At 32.2% G+C, this 27,186-nt stretch overlaps 2 protein-coding genes across 2 annotated transcripts; both read right to left on the minus strand.

Annotated features, from left to right (window-relative positions):
* Nucleotides 1–4,691: 4,691 nt before the first annotated feature.
* Nucleotides 4,692–12,486, minus strand: LOC114184554. The gene is made up of 8 exons (XM_028071860.1): nucleotides 12,406–12,486; nucleotides 11,521–11,761; nucleotides 9,793–9,849; nucleotides 9,545–9,721; nucleotides 8,884–9,322; nucleotides 7,873–8,801; nucleotides 6,566–7,783; nucleotides 4,692–6,352 (listed from the first exon to the last, which is right to left on the minus strand). The coding sequence occupies exons 1-8, from the start codon at nucleotides 12,484–12,486 to the stop codon at nucleotides 4,692–4,694; spliced, it is 4,803 nt and encodes a 1,600-aa protein (XP_027927661.1).
* A 1,018-nt stretch (nucleotides 12,487–13,504) lies between these two features.
* On the minus strand, nucleotides 13,505–16,182 carry LOC114184556. Its single transcript, XM_028071861.1, has 11 exons — nucleotides 16,018–16,182; nucleotides 15,619–15,886; nucleotides 15,425–15,521; nucleotides 15,206–15,327; nucleotides 15,037–15,121; nucleotides 14,698–14,830; nucleotides 14,464–14,618; nucleotides 14,253–14,373; nucleotides 14,006–14,185; nucleotides 13,828–13,905; nucleotides 13,505–13,714 (listed from the first exon to the last, which is right to left on the minus strand). The coding sequence occupies exons 1-11, from the start codon at nucleotides 16,180–16,182 to the stop codon at nucleotides 13,505–13,507; spliced, it is 1,614 nt and encodes a 537-aa protein (XP_027927662.1).
* Between the last annotated feature and the right edge of the window lie 11,004 nt (nucleotides 16,183–27,186).

Here is a 27,186-nt window from a genome sequence, read left to right on the forward strand (position 1 = left end):
GTCTGCTGAAGAGTGTTAGAATCAAAGAAGAGAGTTGGCGAGGAGCAATGAAGTATACAATATTTACGCACTTGGTTTATCAAATAAAACTCTGAATACAGGAAACTGAAATATCGATGATTTGATGTCAGTTGATGTGTATCAGTAGCAAAATGCACAAAGTCATGTGTGAAAGTTTGATTTTTGGGGTTATTAGACATGTCGATAATTTAGATATATTAATCATAAGCATTTGGTTTAAAAATATATATATTATAAGTGAAGTTAAGTTAGATTAATAAAATACCAAATCATTCTACAGTATGTATATATGGTGTGTTTAATAGAATTGTCGATCTAACCTATGTACATGGTCACCGTCAACCCATTCTTAAAATAACTCTTTTTATTGGTTTAACAAATGAGTAGGTTGAAAAAATCTTAACCCTCAAAAAGTCCCACATAAAGTGGATTAGGAAAACGGTTAAAATGGATTTGAACCATAACAAGAATTTAATTAACTCTTAAATATTTCTTAAAATATTTCCTTTCAATATTTTAATTCTTAAATATTTTTCAAAATTGTATGAGTCCTTAAAATATTTTAAATTATAAATTAATCTTTAAATGTTTTATAATAATTATAAATTGATCTTTAATAATTTTTTACTATTTGAAACTTGGAAGGTTGAGGCCTAACCCAATTTGTCCGGCTAGGCTAAATTAACCTAATTTGGATATGACCCAAGCCAATGATTTAGGCCTGACATTGGCCAACCCTATATAAGCATGAATTAACATGATCTGGTTTGAATTGGGTTCAAAGTGTACCCGACTTGACTTGGTTCGATGTTGGTCAACTTAGTTCAACCAAGTATGTTTGACTTAACTTGGCTTAACATGTGATTGACTCTTCTCAACTTAATGTGGACTCGACACAACTTGGTTGAGCTCAATGTGAACTCCATTTTAAATTATAAATCAATAATTTCTTCTTACAACCTCTTCACCGATACACTTCTCGAGGCTTGGAGGCTACTATGCCTATAGAAAGTAGAAAGGCAGATAACCAAGGGTCGCCAACTACTTGGACTTGCAAAATTCATAAATAATGACATCAAGAAAATATCACGATTCATTCTACCATATAACTCTTTATAGTCTTCAACACTAATCATGCCAAAGACCGGAGGTTGATGTATTGTTGAAGGCCGGTTAGTCCCCAGTCTCGATTAAACCTTTAGGCCGAATACTTACCAACCCTTTCAGAACAGGTTCACACCTAGTCCTAGAAACATAGCCCAGGTCGGGTACTTATTATCTCGACAAAAACAACTTACTATCGATCCTTAAGACTCAGCCAAACACTTTTTATAGCTGGACATTTGTCGTCAAACCAGTAAATACTTAACTCTACATTGTATACACAAAGATGTAGTTACCTTAGTCGAAATAGTTAATCATGTATAGATGAGTGGGCCTCAAAGACCAGACTCATACAAGTAAGTGGGCCCCTATTCCAGGCTCATAACCAGGTACTGGGTAAGTTCCATGTAATGTATCAAGTAATGACCTTTGAAATTATTATAAATACACATGGCTTAAGGTAATTAGGTACGTATTTTTCATTAATCACAAAATACCATATTTGACTATTGGCTAAAGCATCTTGTTTACTTAGGTGTTGGAATGCCATCTATAGATATGTTCCCTGTTCACTTGAGGAAGGACAAGAACTTAAAAGAGGACACCTAAAAAAATGACATATTGAATGCTTTTTTGAAGTCTTTGCAAGTTATTACTTTGATTCTCTAAGCACAAATATATTAATTTAAACAAAAAATATTTAGATTAATTACTACAAAAAAAACCTGAAATTACCGACAGAATTTTATCGACAGATATGTTTTAGTCGGAAAATTTGAATTATCGACAAATTTTATCGACAGATTTTTAAATTTTAATTATCGACGAAAAATCCGTCGGTAACACATATTTCATTTATCGACAGAAAAATCCGTCGGTAAAATCCGCCGGTAATTCAAATTTTTTAACAGAGGAATTTACCGACGAATTTATCCTCGTCGGTAAAAGAAGCGGGAAATTTCTCGCCCAAACTTGTATTGTCGACGGATTATTCCATCGGTAAAATTCGTCGATACTTTAAAAAATTTTTACCGACGAATAAATTCGTCGATAAAAGAGGCGGTAAATTTTTCGTCAAATTTACATTGTCGACAGATTTTTTTTATCGGTAAAATTTGTCGATACTTACGTAACTTAAAATCCGTCGGTAAAATTCATCGATAATTTAAATTTATTTTTATCGACGAATTTACCGATGAATTTATCCGTCGATAAAAGGAGTGGGATTTTTCTTGCCCAAACTCACCTTATAAGAAGACGAGAAAAAGAAGAAAAGAAGAAAAGAAGAAGAAGAAAGAGAAGGAGAAGGAGGAGGAGGAGAAGAAGAAGCAGGAGGAGGAGAAAGAAAAGGAAAAAGAGAAAGAGAAGAAGCAGAAGGAGAAGAAGAAAAATAAGAAGAAGAAGAACGAGAAGGAGGAGAAGAAGAAGAGGAAGAAGGAGAAAATGAAGGAAAAGAAGGAGAAGAAGAAGAAGAAGAATGAGAAGAAGAAGATGATGACGACAACAATAGCCGCGGTGGCGGCGACGACGACGGCAAGGGTGGCGACGACGACGACAAAGAAAAAAACGAAAAAAAAAAATGAAAGAAGGAGGAGGAAGAAGATGAACAATGCATGTTATTTACCGACGAATTTTTTGGTAATTACCGAGAGATTTTTTGGTCGGTAATTACCGACGAAATTTCCATCAGTAATTATCGACAGATTTACCGACGAATTTTTTTATCAGTAATTATCAATTCTGTCGGTAAAATTTTACCGACAAGGGTTTTACAGACAAATTTTTTACCGTCAATAATTCGTCGATAATGTTGATTTAACGACGGATTTTGACCATTACCGACGAATTTTGACCGTTGGTAATATCAGTTTTTCTTGTAAACTTTATTACAATATGAGAATATATTTCAAAGCAGAATGTTATTGTACAATTAAAATAATTTGTACAATTTAAACAACTTAAATATAATTTAGAATAATTTAATTCATTAAATTATTCACATCTTTCTGGCATACTTTTTCATGATTAGTTATTTATTATTTCACTCTCTTAAATCAGTCACCAATGTCTAAATACACCATCCTTACAACAATTATGCTCTCCTCAAAACAACAAGAGGAGTGTTGTTCTGATATAGAAAAATTGGGACAAAATTGAATTAGATACACATAAGTAGGTATTAAATTGAAAAAAAAAGACATATATAGGGACTAAATCGAAATCAACACAATGGCGTCTGATAGTGACGTTGCACAGACTGACACATTGCACGTTGACTAACGTGTTAGTCAACTCTATCTGAAAAGGACCTAATTGAAGCATTTTTTCAAAAGTTGGGATGCAACTGACACTTTTTTAAAAGCGAGTACCAGATTGACACACCTATACCAAAGTGGGAATCATCCGAGTAATTGAAAAAAAGAATAAGGCCTTAGAAATGGATAGCGAAGTTAAGTAATTAAGATTTGGCCTTGTTTTGAGAGGCACAGGATGAAGGTCGTGCTGGAGCAATGATATTTGACACTTCAAATTTTTACTAGCATCTTACAAATATCTATATTAATTTTTTATTCAACTATTAAAACTAATATCTTAATCTTATATTTTATTATTAATCATACTTGTCAAATGGATATATCAATGAAAGGGGGTCTCAAAATAACTATGGTTCTTCAAGTTTCAGCATCATTAAATAAATTCAATAGAGAAATGTGGGGAAGAGAAGTTGTAAGTAGTGATATCAACTATTGAATGCATCCGTGGAATTTTTCCTCCAAATAATCTCTTCCAACTATCCTGAAAATGACTTCTGGTGAAAAAAGTACTGAAAAATAAGTCAACTCTATTTAATGCCGCTGAAAATTGAAGTACTACAATGTTGACTTTCTCTTATACATAGTTTATATCATGAGGCAAACAAATTCTTGGATAAGATGACCAAGTAAGTCATTGTGAACCAGTTATGAATTCCTTATAAATGAGAAATAAAATAAATGAATTAACAATCTATCTTATTTCCCGCGCATGATCTTTTTATCATTGAGGTGAAGAAGGATTTACCCTAAAGTGTAATTTTTTTTTTTAATTTGTATAATAACTAGTCCTTCTACCCGTGCAACGCACAGGTTTTTTTTATATGTAATATTGTGGTCATAGCAATGGGTTTTTGGATATTTAATAATCTATATGATGATAATCTAATGTTTTAAAAAGATGTTGACGTGTATCAATGGAATAGATCAATTTAGAATGTAATTAAAGTTGTATGTCAAGTTAAGATTTGATTTCATTGAATATTGTCGTCAAGCACCAACAACAAAAATATGACTAATACACTACTTTGTTAATATAAGAATTAAAAAAGAATAAATTACATACCTAGAATGTATCCTTTGGTATTGAAGTTCATAACTTCCTTTTGTACACAATGACTTCTTTGTTAAACTTTTTCAGTACAATGATTTTCCTACATGGCAGAAAATAACATAAATCAATTGATATATATTTATAACAGTTTTGAAATGAAAAATAAAATTCGAAATGGCATACCTATAATTGATTTCTTTTCAAAGAGTTTCAAAAATTTCTTTGTACACAACGTTTTTAGTTGTGTTTGTTACCTTTCCATCTTCATCCAATATAAGTATTTTCAATCCTCTTTTGGTTTTGACTCTAGAAATAGCAACATATAGTTGGCCATGTGTGAATACAGGTTGTGGAAGATAAAGGCCGACTCTAGAAAGTGTTTGTCCTTGACTTTTGTTAATCGTCATTGCAAAGCATAAAGATATCGGAAATTGTCTTCTTTGAAATTTGAAAGGCAACCCTGAATCAGATGGCACTAAATCCATTCTTGGTATAAAAATGCTGTCACCAATGTTTTTTCCGGTAATTACAGTTGCACATATTACATTCTTGCCTAAATGTTTGACTTGCAATCTTGTGCCATTGCATAAACCTTTTGCATGATCAATGTTTCTCAAGAGCATAATTGGAACACCTGTTTTCAACTTCAGTTTATGATTTGGTATCCCTGAACATTTGATATCATTTAAAAATTCAGATGTAAACCATTCAGATTGCACTTCATCTTGTTCATCAGATTGGCAAGGTGTATCTGAACTTAAATAAGTCACCTCATCACCACCAATTAAGGACAACATGAAATCATTTACTTGCTCTACAGAATCATTTGTTGGGCACAAAATTGCTCCATCATCAAAATAATTAGGATTCAACATGTTAACCACAAATTCAGGATAGACAAATTCAAACAATGACAATAAAGGTAAATCTGTGTTTGTAATCAGGATCTGTTCGGGAATTTCAACAATGCACTCACCATTCTCATTTAGATCCATTTTTGCGTCTCCAATCTTCAAAATCCAATCAGCAAATTCTTGAATATCATTGGCTGTTTCAGTATTTGATGTAGTACTTAATCTCATGTTCTTGGATAACTTTAGCACTTTACAACAATTCCATAACTCTGAATAGTTGATTGATGATTTTATGATATCAAACTTAGATCCTTTTTTGATAACTGGTAGAATTTGTCTAAAGTCACCTCCTAACACAACTGCTTTGCCACCAAATGGTTTGTCTTTATTGGCATCATCAACATTTCGCATAATATCTCTTAGTGTTCTATCAAATGCCTCAAAACACATTCTATTCATCATTGGTGCTTCATCCCAGATAATCAAACTGGTAGCCATAAGAAGTTTTGCCCTAAGACTACCTTGTGCTATGTTGCAAGTTGATTCTTCATTAATTAACAGTGGGATGCAAAAGGTAGAGTCTGCTGTTTTTCCACCAGGAAGTAATAAAGAAGCAATTCCACTTGATGCTACGTTCAAAACAATCATGCCTTTGCTTCTTAGACCAGCCGACAATGTCTTCCACATAAAAGTCTTACCTGTACCACCATAGCCATATAAGAAAAAGAATCCTCCCTTCTTTGAAAGAACTGCTGTCATGATATGCTGATATACATCAATTTGTTCATCATTGAGTGCTTTAAACAAACTGTCATGTTCTTTCGCCATGTCTTGTTTATTATATTGCAGCTCATCAACAATAAATCTATTATTGAATGTATGTACATCTGAAAGATCAAGTTGAGGTAATGAAGGATAATCTTTCAAACTTCTACCATTTGACATTAGCATTTCCTCTATTTCCAGCAGACATAGTTTTTGTAATTCAGCAGTCTCAATTTGAAGACCTGCAAATACAGATATATAATAATCATATACATATATATAATATAATAATAAACAACTAAACTTGAGAAGATCTGTAAATAAGTAAACAACAAAAAATACAGATTATCAATCTGTAAATTAATATTGTTTATAGATTGAGAAGACCTGCAATAAGTAAATAATACAATTAAAATATATATGTATACGAAATTAAAAGAAAAAATATGAAGTACCTGGTAAGTTCATCTCCTTCCTTTTTTGGTACAAAATTCCATCACATAAGATACTCCAAGTAGAATTCCAAACTATATCTGGTTTAGAAATTGTATTCATGGACAACAAAGTAACAAATAATCTTCTAAGTTGATACCCACAAGCAAATTCACTTGCTTCTTTGATTGCATCAATATATTCTTTGTCATCAGCCAACAATCCCAAAACATAGCAAGCTTCTTGGTATGTTTCATAATACTTTCCATCAATTGTCTTAATGCTTTCATAATCAATACAACCTTTTTGAATGGTCAGTAATATCCTCAAATAATAAAGTTCTCCAGACCCAGGAGGAATATAAGTAAGTCTACCAATGTTGTAGCCTTTCTTCCTTGGTTTCCATTCTTTTTCTTTGGCAAACCACACAAATTTACTTGGAAATTCTGAATAAGTCAATTGTTTTCCTTCCTCATAAACTTTGTTAGCCTCAAACCAAGCTAGAAACATTGTGTTAGCATTTTCGTATCTGTTGAAGACCACATTAATATCATCATCATCTTTAAACAAAGCTGATTGTTGGCCAAGAAGATGAAAGGTCAATCTCTGAACAGGAGGCCATCTATGATGGATGTCAAAAGCAAATATTCTCCAAGCAGCTTCACATGGTGATAGATACCTACAGTCGTAATACCTTTTGATCTCATCAATAATGGTTGATTTTTCAGACTGTGCAGAGTTTTTGCTTATTTTAAGAGTAGCTCTGTCTGGACCTTTGTTCACATATTTGAACAAATATTTGATTGAATTGGTCTTGTTGCAATACTCTGTATTGACGTGTGCTTGATACCTCATTAGAAGTGGTGGATTGTAGGGAACAACACTTCTATTGTCCAGCTTAATTCCATTCTTCTCAACAAATCTACCATTATCAAGTCTTCTATAGCATGGATATCCGTCTTCGTCAATTGAAGTCGAAGATGTGAATTTTTTTGGATAAAATTTAGAACATCTTCCTTCCTTCATGCAAGGTGAATTATGTCTTGCAGGTTCGCATGGTCCATGAATCATGTAACTTGAGACAACTTTTTCCAATTTGGGGTACAAATCAGAATTTGGCAATTCAGCTGATATTACTTTATCAATATCAATTGAATTCTTCAACTTGCTTTCTCCATCCAACCATAAAAGTATATGTGCATGAGGTAGACCTCTTTTTTGGAATTCTACTGTGTACATTCCTGCATATATAAATAAAAAGTAAATATAGTTGTGAGAATTTAATTTAAGAGAAAATTATAGAATGTATATAACTTCATATATAACATACCTGCAGTGCTTTTTCCAAAGAAGTCCTTTTTCTTAAAATCTGTCATCATTTCATCCAGCTTCATTTTGAACACTCTACATACAATATCAGGTCTATCCGAAGGTGATAAGCCTTTTGCTAAGACAAATTCTTTTATTTCACTCCAATTGACATTGCATGTTATAGTAATGAACAAATCAGGATATCCAAATTTTTTACAAATTGCCATAGCATCTTGACAATTGTTGAACATGTATCTGGTACCACCAGTGAAAGAAGCAGGCAAGACAATACGTCTTCCAATTAAAGAAGGATCTGTCTCTCCTCTATTAACAGCTTCTTGTAATCCATTAAGAATATCACAGCGAATTAACTTCTGATTCGCTCTGATGAATGACAACCTTTGCGCTTCAACCATTGTATAGCAATCCACCAGAAACTGTTGGAACAATCTGCATGCATTCACAATATTTCCTGCTTCTACAGCTCTTTGTTGTATTCTAAAGGCAATAAATTCTCGCAAAGAAATTCTAACTCTTACCCTGGATTTTGTTTTTGAATGACATTCTCTTATTGGTATATCCTCTTGATAACCATCTTCTCCATATGGAAACATGAGAGGATATTGCAGTGGAATGAAAGCGGTGTGAGTTTCGTGCAGTCTTGTTAATTCACCAGAACATTTTTTGACCACTATATCTCTGCCTACATCCATATTGCCAAAATCACCAACTATAAGTGCAGCTATTTCATCACATGAAGGTGTATTGTAGACTCTAGGGTCTTTGTTTCTGCCTCTAAATAGTCTTAGCGTGAAATCTGATTCCATATGTTCCAGTGACAAATCTCTTACTCTTCTAAAAGTTTTCGCAAGAACATTGTGATTGTCAATCATTTGAATCAAATCAGCAACCAATGATTCATCTATAACAGATTCCTTTGTGTTTGAACTAAAAAATAATAAAGAGAAAGCATGTCAACACATTTATTTAAATATTTCATATAATGAAATTATTTAATATATTGACTGACCTGAAATGCTTGACTCTGTTAGTCATTTCATTCTCGGTATCATATATGTAGAGCTGTGCAAACTTTGGCTTTGATCCATGCTCTGGCAATAAACTGCCAATACGGTGATAGTTCTGTCCATTCAGAATAAATTGTGGAGGAGCAGAACCATTGTTCATTGAATTATCAATCTTACCACCAATTGAAGTAAATGAAAACATGCTATTGTATACTCTTATGTTTTGTAAAAATGATTTGCTTCTCTGATCTTCACCATTTAACAAACCTTCAAGAAGATTAGGTGGTCTTTTTAATAGTGGAATTTGTACTTTTCCCTTTTGACAACACAATGAGAATTCAACTCCCTTTGATGTGTTACATTTTTCTGCTCTTTCTTCATACCAAAGTTGAGCTTTACAGTATTGGCATTCCAAGCAAGGTTCTCCAATATTGAGGAATTCTGAAAATCAATATAAAACATTAGAATGAAGCTGCGAATATTTTAATCTGCAGTTATATACAATTGTGTTGGACATTATGTACCTTGTAACTCTCCTTTGCAATACAATTCGTTTGTAGTTGTAGTACTTGTATGATGTTCTTCAATATTAGTAAGATGAAAACTAATTAATGATTTAAAAAGAATTTATATTAAAGTCAATAAGTTTAATATCAGAATTACCATCATCTGTTATTGTTGCTGAATCATCGTTTGTTGTGTCTGAATAATTATGTTGTCTTGTTGTTTCATCATCAAGATTGAATCTGTTTTGAAGTGATTGTATGACTTGAAAAGGATATTTCACAACTTTATTCTTAGAAACAGAATGCGACCCAGTTACAACATCTGATCTTCCACCTATGAAAAACAACCAAAAACAATTGTCCTACCTGCATTGGCATTGTGAGTATGAATCCAAATGTAATTACCTGCACTGGAATTGTTCTTATTTTGTCCATAATTTCTCTGACTGTTATTGTTAAAAGCTGGAGTCATTCAAAAACATTGATATAAAATCTAAAATTGTCATTTCAACATGTATATAACAAATTAAGAATAATGTACAAATATACCGAAAGGACTATGGTAAGTTAAAGTAGAAGTTGCAGATTGTGAAGTGATTTGTTGTTCAACTAAAGTACTTGAAAAACTTGAGAATTTGTTCACAGTTTCTGCATTGAAACGAAGGTTAGTTTAAAGTGGTACGGAATTAATATTCTTCATAAACAATGTTAATGTTAAGTATTGGAAGAACTTCACAACTGACCAATTTGACTGTGAAATAATGAATTCATATTGTGAAGGTTGTTGTTGTTGTTGTCAACATCTGGAAAAGGATTATTGTAGAAGCATTGTTATTAAAGAAATAAAAAAAAGACTTCATTGATTAAGTTATAAACATTCTTTAAAGATATAGATTAGAAAGAAAAGAACTTACTAATATCCAACTGTTGTAATGGATTCCTGTCTATATTTTGGTGAAATGATGTTTGTGATACAGTTGGTTTATCTGTGAGTAAAACAACAAAGATGATTGAGTATGCATCTGTGTTGTGAAGTTAAAATCCAAAACATACAGTTACAAATATATATATAAAAAGAAATTGTGAGATTTATTTACTTTGAGACGTATGGTTTGCAAATTTAGTTTTCTTTCTTGCATTCTCTTCTTTGTCATCTGCAACATAAAAAAACATAGAAACATACAAATGCATCATTTATAAATAAATGATTGATGAAGAATTAGAAAACATAAATGGATTAAGTAAGATGTTAATGACTTACATGAATGTTGAGGATTTTTTGCATTCAACCTCTGTTGTAGCAGCAGTTTCTTTCTCAGCCTTGCATTTTTACAATCGTTATGCTCCATTACAGTACAGAAATGTTATGGAATAGTTTCAAAGGTTACAATGGAAGAAGCAAAAATAAAGGTAAGTTGACTCAATGGATGAAAAAGTGTTTACTGTTTTATTCCTATATTGGTGAATGTCTTTGTTAAACTTTTTTGTGTAGCTTGTACCTCTAATCACAATTGTGGAAACAAAAATATATGTAATTATAGTACGAAGCAGTTTTTTGAGAAGAGAAAAAGATAAAAATAGAAGACAAACATAAAAACCAGAAAGAGCATGCAGTACTGAGTGTTACTATATCAGAATCATTCATATATATAGCACTTATTTCAGAGTTGATTTGTTCTTGCAACTAAGAAAACATTTCCTTTTTATGTAGGTACAATCAGACGTTTTTTTGATGCAGTACTATATATAGTAAAACAAAGAGAACTTTTTCAAAGGAATTATGTACAATCTTAACCTCATTATGTATAAAAATGATAACATACAGTCAGTGTATGCACATACTAAAGCAACATACATCCATACATATGATTATAGACATGATAACTTTTCATTATTCCTCCAACTATATATGTTTCAATTTCATCATATATATTTCATTTGAATTATAGAACAAAATAATTTTATTTCTGAATATGATACCATAACAGAGAAGCTTCAAAGAGATTTCATTGATAAGAAGGTAGAACTATACATATGCATTGCTGAAAATAAAAGAACTTGTAGGTTGAAAACTACATAAGTGGCAGAAATAAAAAAAAAAACTATTTATTGTAACTGTAAATTAAAAATTACAATATGTTAGCACTTTGACATTCTGATTGCTTTTCATGTGGTCCACTTCAAACACCAAGTCAATAGTTTGATGAAATCCATGAGCAGTACAAAATTCCTTCCAGCCACTTCCAATTTTGCTAGACTTCTTAGGATGATTTCTCAACAGTAGTTTGCACTTCACTGTTTTACGCGGTCCATAAAGATAAATGTATTTAAAACTTCCTTGACGAAGATAATTGCCAAAATCAGCTGGCAAATCCTAAGAAATACATAAAGTATTAATGAAATTACTATATGGATTAAATTTTAAAAATAATTTCGAAATATAAATCAAAATATGATACAAACATCCATTTAGTAAAAAAAATGAAATTAATCTCACCAGATGGCTAGCATTGCATTGATTTGGATTCAGAAATATTTTGAAATGCAACTTCGGTCCATTGAAAAGGGGTTGATCTGCCTGAATTCTTTTAAGAAAACGTGCAATAGACAAAGGTTTGCATTTACTGGGAAAAATAGTGATGTGGAAGCAAGAATCACCAATATATCCAAAATAAATAGTGTGAAAATCATGAAGATCATATATGTGCCTTAATTCAGTCCATCCTCCAATTAGCATTGGTTTTTGTAAATTCTTGTTATAAGCAACCACATGTTTATTGCCTTCTTCATCTCTTAAAGTCCATTGACGCTGAAGATCGTCATCATAAAGAATGGCGAATGCACGATCAACAAAACCAACAACCTCGAAAGACAGAATTTGTTTAAGAAAAAATTGGATTAGTTAACGTTAAAAACAGGATATTGTAAAAGAGAAGAAGAAATCTTTCTATGAAATAGAAAGAGTAGAAGAAATCTTGTAAAAGAAAATATGTCGGAAAAGTTTGACAATGAACTTACCTCGTCCTGAAGGTGAATAATAGAGAACTGGTACCTACTCATTCTATTAATAACATCATCTTCATTGAAGTTGTTTTCCATTTGGTTGGACTTTGAGAGAGATAGTACAGTAAAAGTTTGAAGAATGTATAATATCCTTGAACTGATCTTGCCGTTTAATGTTGATGGTAGAATGGAGATGAATATTTATTTATAGAAGACAAATGACAGATGAAAAGACGGGACGATTCCAAATAGATTCTTCAACAGTAATGTAATTATTACTGCATTTTAAAACTGGAAGAAGATAATAACAGAATAAAACATTAAAAATATATAACGTTATTAAAGATATATTAAATTATTCTATTACGCTACAAATATAATAATATAATATATGTAATATAAACCAATAACAAAATTCCAAAAATTAACTTTTGTAATGTATAATATTATACGTAAAAATTTAATATTTCATTCCTACTTGTTGTATAAAAAAATGTCAAATATATCGTAGAAGGTTTAAAAGTTAGTAATTAACAGAAGATAAGCCAAAAAAAGTATTCAGTAGAAAATGTATATGGCATCCAATTCTGTTGTCAAAACTTAAAATCTGTCAACAGATAATTCCTTTGCCATATTTATATTATTTATGAAAAGTAAATATTATGAAAAATAGACATTTAGAAATAATGTTATGAGAAAAAATATAGATATGTTATTTATGAGTGGCACAAGTTTAAAGAAGAATTCTTTTACACAAAAAAGAGGTTATTTACGACTTCCATTACATGATGCTACAAAATGAAATCAATTTCAGCAAGTTTTGATGTAGCTGGTAGTAATCTTTGTTGACAAAAATTGAAAAATGTCAACAATATCTTGTGCACCAGCATATAAAATAATTTAAATTCTAAATAATTAAACTCAAAAGCGCATCATAATGTTATCATGAAATTGAACATAGAAGTTGAGGTTCAGATGAAATTAAAGATGAAATTTAACATAGAAGTTGATGTTCAGAGGAATTTAAAGACAACAAATAACGTAGACATATTACATCCCCAAAATGAAAGTCATAAAAATAATAGTCTTGAAATAGAATAACTAAAAGTGGATCTCAAATCGCTGATTTTTCCTTCTTAATATTTCTTTTTAAAAGCTTCAATGGAACATTATCTTCTTCGATGGATTCAAGTGATACAGTCTTCTTTCCAGATTCTCTCTTATGTGAACTACTAGCATCATCGTTGGTTGGATTATCTTGGATTAGTTCAGGTGATTGGGATCCAGACTCAATTGTTTCTTTGGTAAATCGGACTAATAAATCCTACAGTATTAAAAGTAAATTTATTAAAACAAAATCGACATACCAAAATGAACACATTATTAAAATTATTAAAGAAATCATTGATTTTAAAAACATGAATATAAGTTGTATACCTCTGAAATATTAACGGTGGACTCATTCACTAAACGCATTTTTTCCCTGCTAAACTCACCATTTCTAGCATAAACATCCTTCAAATAGGTAGAAATAATGAGATGATAGAAAAGAAAAAGATGACTGCATTATAAAGAGATTATAATGTAAAAAATATTATCTTAAATTACATCTTACCACAGATTTCAACGAAGAATCATTGAATTTGTCAATGATATCATCATCAACACATATTTTCTTCACTCTGAAAGACTGTTCAAGTTTGAAATTCTGATCGTTCCTACTTTCCACTTTAAAAAGCAGACTTCTATCAACTAACTCATCAAACTGCTTAGGCAAATTTCCAGAAGAATTCATCTACAAAAAAAAAAAGAATTAAACATTGTGTAATTAAATATATAAGTGGACATATTGAAGAGTATACCTTATCATGAGCGTCTAACATATCAGCACAAGTTTTTTTGAAAAGGGTAGTTGCATCCCTATCAAAGAGGACAAATGTGGTTGAATCGGAAGAGTCCATAACTCGGATCTTAATCCTATATCTGAAAATTGATAAATAAATTTCATCAACCAAAGTTGTAATTACCATGTTGTTTTAAATTGACATTAATATTAAAAAACAATTCGTTAACCTTGGAAAGACTTTTATAACATGCTTGTTACACTTCTCACAAAAGAACATCTTGGAATCTGGATAAACAGCTTTGTTGCACACACAAGTAGTATACCACCAGTCATCGTCAACCAAGATATGCTTAATTGTTCCAAACAATATGAAAGTGGTGACCTTTCAATATAAAAAACATTAATGAATGTATTATTGTGAATAAGAAAAATTGCACAATGATACAAAAATATATTCTAACCTCTTTACAATCTTTTAGACCTTGAATGTTGGTTCTAGGTGTAAGTGTTAAAAAGTCCTCTTCGACAGTATTTTTTGAAGTCTGAGAAAGTTGCGTTAATCCTTGAGAGGGAGATTCATTGTTCTCAAACATTCTGTGCAAAAGGAAATATAGTTATACTCATAAAAATTAGATATATTATTGAATGTATGTATATCTGAAATATCAAGTTCACGCAATCAAGGATAATTTGCATTACAAAGTAAAGAAAAAATTGTTAGTTGGAATAATATAGTGTATGTGATATCTGAAATATCAAATACACTATATTTTTAAATATAAATTTCGAATAAAAATTACCTTGATTTAAGTTCACATGCTTCCTTGAAGTTAACATTGTACTTAATACGGGTGCAGAACTTACAATTTTGAACTTGAACCTTATCTATATTTAAAAATATAGTGTATGTGAGAGTAACATGGAATAAGTAGTACAAACTACTTTGTAAAAGTAATAAGAAAATTTTACCTTGAAAAGTTTTGACTTTCGCAAATTCTATACTTACAGCAGTATTTTGTACTTCTCCACTCGAAAGAAATACATTCAGTTCATCCACATAAATACCAAACAAAGTACACTCTATTCGAAACCTAAAAATTAAAGTGCAATATAATGTGATGTATAAAAAGGAATTTTATTTGGAAAGAAATATAAAAAGGAATTTAATATAGTATAGATATACAATACCCATCGGCTTCTATTGCTATGACATTTAATTTTGTTGTCTTTCCATCAACTTGCAATTCTCTTTCAGTCCCCACTCCGACCAGTAATCCCAAAATATCTAAAATGCATTGTATATGTGTTAAATCATATACTTTAACAAAAAATGTTTATTAATAAAAAAATTAATAGTTACGGAACTAAAAAGATTTACTTACCAACCAAATAATCAGTATCAAATGCAGTGGTTGTCAATAAAGACAAAGGTGTGTATTGTGGTTTAATATTAGGAACCAAATTAACATTAACCAAAGAAACTTTTGTACCAAACTGGAAATTTATCTTATAAGGGTGGTGTGTTGTTCTGTATATTCCAGAATTCGGAGCAACACTGAAGTTTTGTATGGCATAAACATGGCCTTCAGAAATGTCATTTTGAAATTTGTAAATTAGAGTACGTCTAATTGAAGCATGTATTTTAGAACCCTGAAACAGATAAGAATAACATTTATAAATTTGAGTATAAATATGTTTAGCATACCACTATTTAATTCATACAAATTTGTAAAGGAAAGTAGGTGTAATGGAAGAATTTAAAGAATAACAATAATAATAACCTCTTTGTCTTGAATAACGAACTCCATGGAAAAAGGACACCTCTGTTTAGTGAAATCAGGAACAAACCATGAACGAATGACCCTAGCGATAATATTCCAATTTTCCTTCTGGGGGCTTACTTCGCTTATGCTCTGGCTTTGGTTTGGAACTTCACAGAGAGACATGTTGAACTCAGAAGAACAATATTGAAAAGTGAAAAGTAAAAAAGACCGGATTAGATTGGAGACATATTTATACTTACATACATAAATAAGGAACTAATAAGACAAAATTTTTATGCATACAACTAAAGTAAAGAAATACCAAAAAAAGGTTGAAATAATACCTTACTTCTCAGATTGTATTTTTTATTAGTCAAAGGAGAGTAAAAAAAGTTAAACGATTAATCAAAACGTTGATATGGAAATTCTTGAAATGCTAGAAGAAAGCAAAAAGTAGAATATATTCAAATAAGGACTCTTCAAACATGGTGTACGAACGTTTTGACAGAAGTCATGGGAATATATATTGGTCAACCCTGCAAATAACATCTATTGATGTCAGAAGGAATAAAGTATTGATATTCATTTATTGAAAGGTTTCATAGTAAAGGAAAATTCAGAGAAAAGCATTATGATGAAAATAAAGCATGAAGCACATTACTTGAAAGTGAATAAAAAAAGGGTTGGCGTGATGGAGTAAGCAAAAAACAATTAAGCAAAAAACTGCATATACATGCATACATGCTGGTTTCTTATGGATTCACGAAAGAGGAAATGTAGAGAAAAGTGATACCAAACGATAATGTCTTAGACGAAATTTCAGAACTGCAAATGTCATATCATTTCGTCTGTAAAGCAAGACTACTATATTTGTAAATAAAACAAATGAAGTACATACCTGTGATGACTGGAAACGTTAATGGCTTGTAAGAATACGTTAATGTATGTGAAACGTCTTCTGGATGAAGAAACTGTGTTGGATCTGTACAAAAAGACAAATAAAAGTATGGTGCAGAAGCCAAACAATCTTTTAAGAGAAGGAACTTTGTTTGAAACTTCTAGGAGAAGGCACTCGTTTGGATTATTTAAGTTAATAACGTGAAAAAATAAAAAGAAATATATATCAATAGTACAAAAAAATATTTTATGAAATGACGGATGCTTACAGCAGAAGAAATGTCGTGGAAGGTGGAAGATAAAGAAACATAATGAAGCAGTGCAATATGTCATATGAATAGACATTGAAATGAAATATTAAAAAAGTATTATAAGGGATGTGTATGAAAAATGTTCTGGAAAGTTATATATTTAAATATATATAAAAAAAAATTTAAAAGCAGAGACATGATATGATTTGTGTCTGACAGTAATTAAATGCCACAGATTTACGTATATGGAAGAAGATATGGAGCAGGTATGAGTAAATAACTTTGCAGAAGTTCAAAATAAACCGACTAAAACATATACATATATATAATATAATAATAAAGAACTAAACTTCATACAAAACATACAGATTAGAAATCTGTTAAGAAATATTGTTTATAGATTGTTCATAGCGGATGATAATAATCATTTATATTAAGAAGAACATTGACATCATTGCTTGCTTGTTGACCGTCAACCTCAAAAAGAATTAAATCTTTTTCCTCCAGTCCATGCACTTCACGAAAATGTTTCCATCCACTTCCTATCTTGACTGATCTACGTCTAATCAACAACTTGCATTCAACTCGTGCCTTTGGACCGTAAAGAACAATGTGTGAGAACTGAGTGTTGGCAAAATATTGTCGTAAGTCTGAATTTAAGCCCTGGAAATAAAAAATATAAAAAATAATATCGACAAAAATTGAAGACTATAAGTTTCCTAATCACATTTATAAATTAAAGAAAGCATTGTATGGATTAAAACAAGCACCTAGATCTTGGTATGAACGGTTAAGTACATTTTTGTTAGAAAATGATTTTGAAAGAGGTAAGATTGATTTAACTCTGTTTATCAAAAGAGTAAATAAACATATTTTGCTAGTTCAGATTTATGTAGATGACATAATATTTGGGTCTACTGATAGTTCACTATGTAAAGGTTTTGCAAGCATAATGCAGGGAGAGTTTGAAATGTCAATGATAGGAGAGTTGACATTCTTTTTGGGTCTTCAAATTAAGCAAATGGAAAATGGAACTTTCATTTCTCAATCTAAGTACTGCAAAGAAGTACTTAAGAAATTTGGAATGGATACTGCTAAGGAAGCAAGTACTCCTATGGGAACCTCCTGCTACTTAGATAAAGATGAATCAGGAATAGAGGTAAATCAAACTATGTTTAGAGGCATGATAGGTTCTTTGTTGTATCTTACTGCTAGTAGGCCTGACATTATGCAATCTGTATGTGTGTGTGCTCGTTTTCAAGCCAATCCAAAAGAATCACATCTTACTGCAGTAAAAAGAATTTTAAAATACTTAAAAGGTACTGCATGTTTTGGACTATGGTATCCTTCAGGAGCATCTCCTAATTTGATAGGCTATTCAGATGTTGATTATGGTGGTTGTAAAATAGATAGAAAAAGTACCAGTGGTACTTGTCACCTCTTAGGTAGTTCATTAGTCTCTTGGCACTCAAAGAAACAAGCTTGTGTGGCTTTGTCAACTACAGAGGCTGAATACATAGCAGCTGGAAATTGTTGTGCTCAAATTCTTTGGATGAAACAACAACTAGAAGACTATAATATCTTTTTAAATCACATACCTCTGAAATGTGATAATACTAGTGCTATTAATTTAACCAAAAATCCCATAATGCACTCTAGGACAAAGCATATTGAAATAAGACATCATTTCCTAAGAGATCACATTAATAAAGGAAATTGTGAAATAGAATATGTAGATACAAAGCATCAATTAGCTGATATCTTTACAAAACCTTTAGCTAAAGATAGATTTTATGAACTAAGAAGAGACTTAGGCATATTAGAGATCTCTTAAAAATGCTGAAAATTCACAATCCTTAAAAATCCGAAAAATAGCGTAAATAATCGATTACAAGTGTTAATAATCGATTATCAGACTCTCTTCAAAAATTCCAAAACATACTGGAATAATCGATTATTTTGGGTAATAATCGATTATCTCTTCCTAAATATTCAAAAACATTTTGTAATAATCGATTATTCAGGGCCATAATCGATTATCCTTAATTCTGAGCCAAAAATCAAAACTCACTGGAATAATCGATTATCACTTAGGATAATCGATTATCAGCTCGTTAGACTTCATATTTTGCCCAGTTTATGAACCAATAATCGATTATCATTTTAAAATAATCGATTATTACACGTCGTTGGACCAACAAATTTCAAAAACTAGCCGTTGCAACGGCTAGATTTTCATCAAATCGCGTGTATATGGCCGTTGGAGTCTCCTCTCTATAAATATTAGCCATTTTTGTCACCAGAACACTCTTTTCTCTCCATCAACACTCAAGACCCTCTCCTTTTCTCATTTTCTCACAAAACTCTCAAAGGCTTCCCTCTTCTTTTTACCTAAACCATGGCTAAATCCTCTCGTAGAAAAATTCCTACACGCAGAAGGACTGCATCTCATGCCTCTCATCCCTCAACTGCACCAAGAACAGCCTCCATTGAAGGATGGATTTCAGATGAAGAGAGACGTTCTGAATTTATCACACTATGGAAAGACAAACCCCTCATCACTCCAAAATTCATCCAGTCTCAATGGTTTGTAAATCGCCATTTCACCATTCAAAACTTTCTGGCTGAACAAGGTGTGAAATTCTTCACATAGATGCAAGGCACTTACTATCCAAATTTGGTTCGAGCCTTTTATTTCAACTACAAATTCAGAGATGGAGTTGGGTTCACAAAAGTGAAAGGTATCGACATCATTTTAGATGATGATATTTGGGAAAATGTTGCACAATTTCCCATTCATGATGGCACATCTCCCATTCTCACGGCTGGCATAGAAGGGTTCAACAGAATTTTTGCATATAGATCCTTTATGCGACGCCCAGATCAAGAAATTGGCCGTCAATTACTAGCTGGACCTCTCAAAATCAATGAGCGTCTACTTCACTATCTCATTGTTTGGATTTTATGTCCACGTGGTACAAATCACGCACAATGCAGTGAAGCCGATCTTATGATAATATATGCCATGCTCAACCACATCCCCATCTATTGGCCAAGCATCATTCTTGACACCATGCTAAAAGCCAAACGATTGCCTCAATATCCTCTTCCGTATTCCTTGCTCATCTCTCGTATTTGTGAGTATAAAGGGGTAAATGTCTCTGATGAACAGTCTCATAAGACAATTGCAGCATACAAAATTGCAGAAAATTCCTTGAAGCAGATGAAATTTATTCCTTTTGGGAATACCTACATTCACAAGGATGATATGCCTTCTTCGGACAATGAAGAAGAAGAAAATCCTCCCACTGCTCCTATTCCTCCTGTTGACACACATATTGGATCATCCAGTGGTGTTGGTGGCTCATCCTCTTCTTTAGAGGATCACATTTTAAATCTCAATCAGAGGCTTGAAGAATTTTTTCTTCTCTCCACTCACAGACATGAAGAAGTCACTGGCTTAATTAGAGGATTAGATTCTAGGATCTCTAATTTTGATAAATATGAGGATGATGATGACATGAGTCAAGACTTTTAACAGTCTACATCATTGTCTCATTGTTTTCCGGTTTTATTTTTAATATAAATATATTTGTCTTGTCATTCTTTACCTATGCCAAATTGAGGGGGAGCTTCCTTGTTAAAACCTTTTTCATATGATCAAAACAGGGGGAGAAAAAGTTTAAACATTTAAACCAAACAGTGCTACTAACAAATCTCCTTGTAAGATATTTTGATTGCAGATACTTTAAACATATTGTTTTGATCATCATCAAAAAGGGGGAGATTGTTGGCAAAAGCAAAACAAGTCTAAATGCTGAAGCAAGATTTTGATGATGATAAAAGAAGCCTGAAAGCCATCTGGAAGACAATATGAAGACTACATGTTATTATGTTTAAAGCTATCATGTAAAATGTAATTGGATTAAGTTAGAAGCAGCATTGTACAAGAAAATTCTAGTATTTCTCGAAATATCAAAATGATAATCGATTATCACTTGGAATAATCGATTATCCTGAGCTGAACAAATTTTTTCAAGAAAGCACTGGAATAATCGATTATTACTTCTGATAATCGATTATCTGCTCAAAAATTTGTTTTCCATAAACCACACTGGAATAATCGATTATCACTAGTGATAATCGATTATCCTGGACTGTTGGGCGCGACTGTTCAGCTTTTTGACCTAATTTTTGAAACCCCTATTTAAGGAACTTCAGAGTTACTTCTTAAAATACCTTTTTGAGAAGCTAGAGTACTAGTGCTGTGACTGCAAGAGAGTTCTCTAAAGTGTTCTCAATTGAAGCTTTGAAAAACCTAGTGTGGGTAGAGCGATAACTTTTCCTGAGAGGTATTCTAGGAGATTGAGTGCTGCTGCTGTTGCTAGGAAAGCTAAGGTCAAGGTTCTCTGTGTGATTCAGAGAAAGGTGTTCATCTCTTGTGTGATTCAAGAGAGGTGTTTTCTTTCCTTAAACTCTAAATATCTGATTGTAAATCTGTTACTTGTTAGTGATTTAGTTAATCTCATTTTTAAGAGATTAACAACTGGACGTAAGGTCTTTTGATCCGAACCAGTATAAATACTTGTGTTCAATCTTCTTCTCTATCTCTTTATTTTATCTATTATTGTGTTATAAAGAAATTATTTATTGATCTACTTGATAAATTTTGGAAAAATTTTAAAGTGTTGATTTATTATTCAAAAACCAATTCACCCCCATCTTGGTTTTGTCCGAAAGTTCAAACATTCCGCTGCGCGATACCAACAAATTCGTCAAAAGGTAGGCGGACGTGCAGCTGTGAGAAGTGGCACATATACATATAAAAGAATTCTTCGGCCGCTCCTTCTCGGCCATGGCACGCGCACTCAACGGCAGTAACCCGCTCTGGAGATATTATGTCCCTTTGCGAACCCTTTTCGAAAATAGGCGTACAATTCAACCACAATTTTAGCAAACGCGACCATCGGAACAACGACCGCTGAGTCCGCACATCTGCCGCTACCCATTCATATCCGGTCTTCGCCAGCCAATTACTCTCAGCCAGCTACTCGGGCGGATCTTCCCTAATTTCAACTATCCTCTCCACTGGAATCCTCCCTACACTACCCACCTCTTCCCTATCACTATCATCTCGACTACTCCCGGTATCCCCAAACCGCTCACTACCCGAGTCTGACAACGAAAACCTATCGCTATTACTAGACATACCTGATTTCTTTAGAAAAGATGACGAAGGAGGAAGAGAAGATATCAGACAGCTCTAAACGCACGCGAACGAATTTTGTGCAAATGAGACAAAGTGAATGAAATACAACCTCATCGTCATTTATACATACGAATTTCAACCGCCATAACCCTTTCCCGCCAAAAACATAATTACATAGTACCAAAATGGCGGCGCCAAACCTCCCTGAGCAAGCCTTCTAACGCCCTTTCACCTGCCACAAACCTTTTCACCTGCCACAAACCTCTTCAACTGCCACAAACCTCTTCTAGCCTTAACACTATTAATCACACTTAAAGGCTGGGGGGCTGGTGTATCACACCTAGCCGATCTCGACTAGCATATCAATACATATCATCCTTCACCGATACATTGTTTCGGCAAAGGCTGGGGGACTGGTGTACCAGACCTGGTCAACTTAACCATATAAATGGCAACCCTCACATATATGCCGGAAACAACCCAAGTACACGACTTGGACCGGCATGGATTTAAACTCATAATTGAACGAAGGTTATACTAACATCAAACCGGCTAACCTAAGACAGTGTGCGACCAAGGCCGACATCCGACAAGTTAAGTAGTAAACGGATCAAGACCGCTCTTAAAGACTTGGTAAAATGGAAGCTCCTGCGTTCAATAGGTCTTTGAGGGCCTGGGTTAGGGCCCAAGCCCACTCACAGCCCAAGCTAGAGCCTAAACCAAGGCCCGGCCGATGGGATAATCAGACATAATTAATACTCTATAAATACACGTGGACCCCCGTAATTAAAGGTACGTAATTTTTTGATTTTGTTGTTTATAGGAAAATCTATATTTTTAAGTAAAGATAAATTTTTCCTATTTACTATTTACTTAGTTTTATGTCTTTTTTTATGTTTATGAGAACCTATATTATGAATGAAGTGGGTAAATACTACCTAGTTTCTTAATTGAGATAAAATGTTTAGTTGAATAAGTTATTTAAGTAACTCAAAAACCGTTCACAATCATTTCGATTCAAAAATATTTTAGTTCGATTCAAAATTAGTGTAGTTCGGTTCAAAAATAGTACAGTTCAAAAATATGATATGGTATATAGTAGTCACTTTAATTCATATTGCATGTACAATTCAGTTCAGTTCAGTTAGATATAACAAAATAATATTTAGTTAAATTCAGTTCAGGTAAACTATTTTTTAGTTCAAAAATAGAGTAATTGATTCAAAATCAATTCAATTCGGTTCAAAAATAGTGCAATTCAGTTCAAAATTAGTGCAATTCAGTTCAAAAATAGTGCAATTTGGTTCAAAAACGATTCAAAAACAATGTAGTTAAGTTCAAAAGTAGTGCAGTTCAGTTAAAAAATAGTGTAGTTTAGTTAAAAAATAGTGCAGCTTAGCTCAAATGTAGTGCAGTTCATAAAACAGTTCAGTTTATAACAGTTCAGTTCATATTATAGTGCAGTTCAATTCAATTCAGTTTATTAGAAAAAAAAAATAGTGCAGTTGAGTTCGCCTGAACTGTGGGAGCAATTTTTAGGTTTAAATACGCTTTTGGATTACCCACACTTTTTAGGCTAGTTTAGATATCTTAGTTTTGGATATATATTACTTTATATTTTAATAAAATTAAATTGTAGAAGCTAAATATGTACTAAATTATAACAATAAAAACTTTATAAATTGAAACCTTACTATTAACTAGTATTTATCAGAAAACACGTGTTATTTAAGCTCAAAATATTAACAAATTCGGCTTAAGTTAGCCTAAGAAAACCCCTCTTAAATTTTTTGTTACATTATAGTTTTTTTATAATAGATTTAAGAAATTATATTTTCTTATAAAAAAAATCTAGCATATTAAAATTCATTATTTTAGTATATCAAATTAAAAGATGAGGATATAAAAACTTTGTTTTAGAATACTAAAACAAATTTTATTGAATATCAAATTTAATATGTTGATTATCTAATTTTACCTTCTAAAATTTGATAACAATATATAACAAACTCCTTCACCCTCTTCTCTATTTGCTCGCTCTAGAGCCTCTTCAAATCTTTTCCCTTCTTCTCTCCGTTTTCTACTACTTTTGACGTGGATTATCGTTCTCATCTCTTTTTCTCTTGTGAAGGTAGAGAACACAAAATGGTGATGAAGGGCAAGAGTAAGAAAATCCAATCCCTGTTCTTTGATATCAGTAGTGTGCAATGATTTTAATTGTTTATTTTTTATTATTGTTGTGAACTTTTTGGGTTGCAGACAGTAAGAGTAAGAGGGTTTCGTTGAAGAAGAAGTACAAGGTGATACGGAAGGTGAAAGAGCACAACAGAAAAAAAGCGAAGAAGCTTAGGCTGAGTGGGAAAAATAAGGTTGAGAAGGATCCTAGTATTCCCAACAATTGGCCTTTTAAGGAACAGGATTTGGAAAAAGAGATTAGGGTCCGAGAGTCGGTTATGCGTAGGGAAGGTATTAGCACCCTACAACGCCCACCCAAAGGCGGTATCTTTAATTAAATTTGCAAAAGAGATGTGTTTATTTAAATATTTATTTTTCCCATAAATAAGAAAATATTGAACAAAATCATTTTTTTAAGTGAAAGGGACCCCCGACAAGGGTTAAAACCTTGGTTCTACATATTCTTACTAAAAATGAGAAATCAGGGCTACGTAATTCTTTATAAAACTATTTGAAAATGATTTGGAAAACCTTTTGATTTTTGGAAAGTGAACCTGACAAGGACTTGCCATGCTCCTACGTATCACCATTCACAATGGAGAATCAAGGATCACGTAGTTCTTGATAAAACTTGATTAAAATATTTAATTCTTAAAGTTGTCTTTTGACATTTTTGAAAATAAGTGTCATGCGACGCGTGCGGCCAGGTTGACACCAAAATATTTCTATGATTTTTATATATTGAAAAGGAGTGTCGTGCGACGCGAGCGGTCGAGAAGACACCAAAATCATTTTAATAATTTTGTATTTGAAAAAGGAGTGTCGTGCGACGCGGACAGTCGATTAAACACCAAAATTATTTTTTTATAATTGTTGTATTTTAAAAAGAAGTGTCGTGCGACGTGAGCGGTCGATTAGACACTAAAACTATTTTTATAATTCTTGTTTTTGAAAAGAAGTATCGTGCGAAGCGAACTGTCGATTAGACACTAAAAGAAAAAATAAATAAAATAATTTTAAATTTTATTTATTCTTATTTTTATTAATTTTGAAAATTATTTTAATTTTTATTTTAATTTAAAATATTTTATATTATTTTTGAAAATGATATGATTGAGATGTGATATTTAATAAAATAAAAAAGGTAAAATTGGAAATAGAAAATGAAAGTGCATAAGTAAATATGTGGGTGCAATGAGAAAAACTCCACACATAGGAATGAGGTGCACATAGAATAAATACATGGTGCATAAAGTAAACACATCCTAGCCTAAAAAAGGAAATTAAAGAGTGGGGTGTATGCTTAGTGAAAACGCAGGTACATAAGGTGAAATAAAACTAAATGTATCGGGTGTGGGGTTATTACATTTTGGAGTACATGAAGTAAAGAAAATAAAAACAAATGGTCCAATTATAAAACATATTTGCATAGGTGTGTGAATTAAGTTATGGGGTGCAAGAAGAATTAGAGAAGCTGCCCAATACCCTAAACCTAAATCAAATTATTCTTCCAGAAAGCACATCACCTAAAACTCTTCTTCCCCAACTTCATCTTCTACCTCACGCTGCACCAACCATAGACGCTACTCACTGCCAAGTCATCGGCGACGCGGCCAACAACGGCGCCGACCTCCATCATCGTTCTTCTAGTGACGGCGGCTTAGCCTCTGTCAAATGCGTGGAGCACCACAACATGGCCTCCATGTTTGCGTCTCTCCTCCGCCTGGTCAACATCGTGCTACTCCGATGTTATCAAGCCATTGCCGTAGACATCCACCATTAAAACGTGCCGCCAAAGACCATCAACTCCACAACACCACACATCACCGTGACCCCTTTTCTCTCTATTCAAACCCCTTCCCTTCCGGTCCAATTTCAGTTTTGATTGTGGTTTATTAACTTCAAAGTTGGAGATGAAAATAATGTTACCAAAATAAACGAAACTGAGCAAAAATTGTGTAACCTGCTATGCGCAAATCTTTTTCATTCCCTTGTGTTTGTTCTTTAATTATCGTTGCTGCTGAATTGTCTGATATACACCTTCGAATCTTTTTTCTGGGTTATGGCTCTCAATTGAATTGAAATGGAGATGAGTAAATTAATGTTGATATGAGGATGAACTTTTTTGGACGAAAATTGTGAGAAGATCCTATTATAGTGAATCTTCTCCTTTTCTCCCCTCAAAATGGCATTTCCTCCCATTAATTAAAATTGTTTTCCCTTTTTTTTTAATTTTTAAATTTCAATTAATTAAATAAAGAAAATGTAAAAACAAATGAATTTATTTTAATTCAATCTTTAATTTGAAAACAAAATCTCCTTTTTTTATTATTATTTAAAAATAAAATAATAAACAATAAAATAAAATAATAAAATAAAAATTTAAAGAAAAACTTTTTAATCAATTTTATTATTTTTTAAGACAATTTATTACCACTTATTTTTTTTGGATATTTTGGAAATAAATTTTTAATAACCTGGACGAATTTGGGTATTGACAGCTGCAAAGACCAAAGGTGTGCATTTATGTTGTCTTTCTAATAACTCTAAGATATCATATACATATTTTCCTACCTTTCTTTTTCTATTTCTTAGGAAATCTTTTTAAATCTCATGTATATAACCATATTCCCATATTCACCCACGTAACAATAT

This window comes from Vigna unguiculata, chromosome 5, assembly GCF_004118075.2.
Source record: "Vigna unguiculata cultivar IT97K-499-35 chromosome 5, ASM411807v1, whole genome shotgun sequence".
Taxonomy (NCBI): Eukaryota; Viridiplantae; Streptophyta; class Magnoliopsida; order Fabales; family Fabaceae; genus Vigna; species Vigna unguiculata.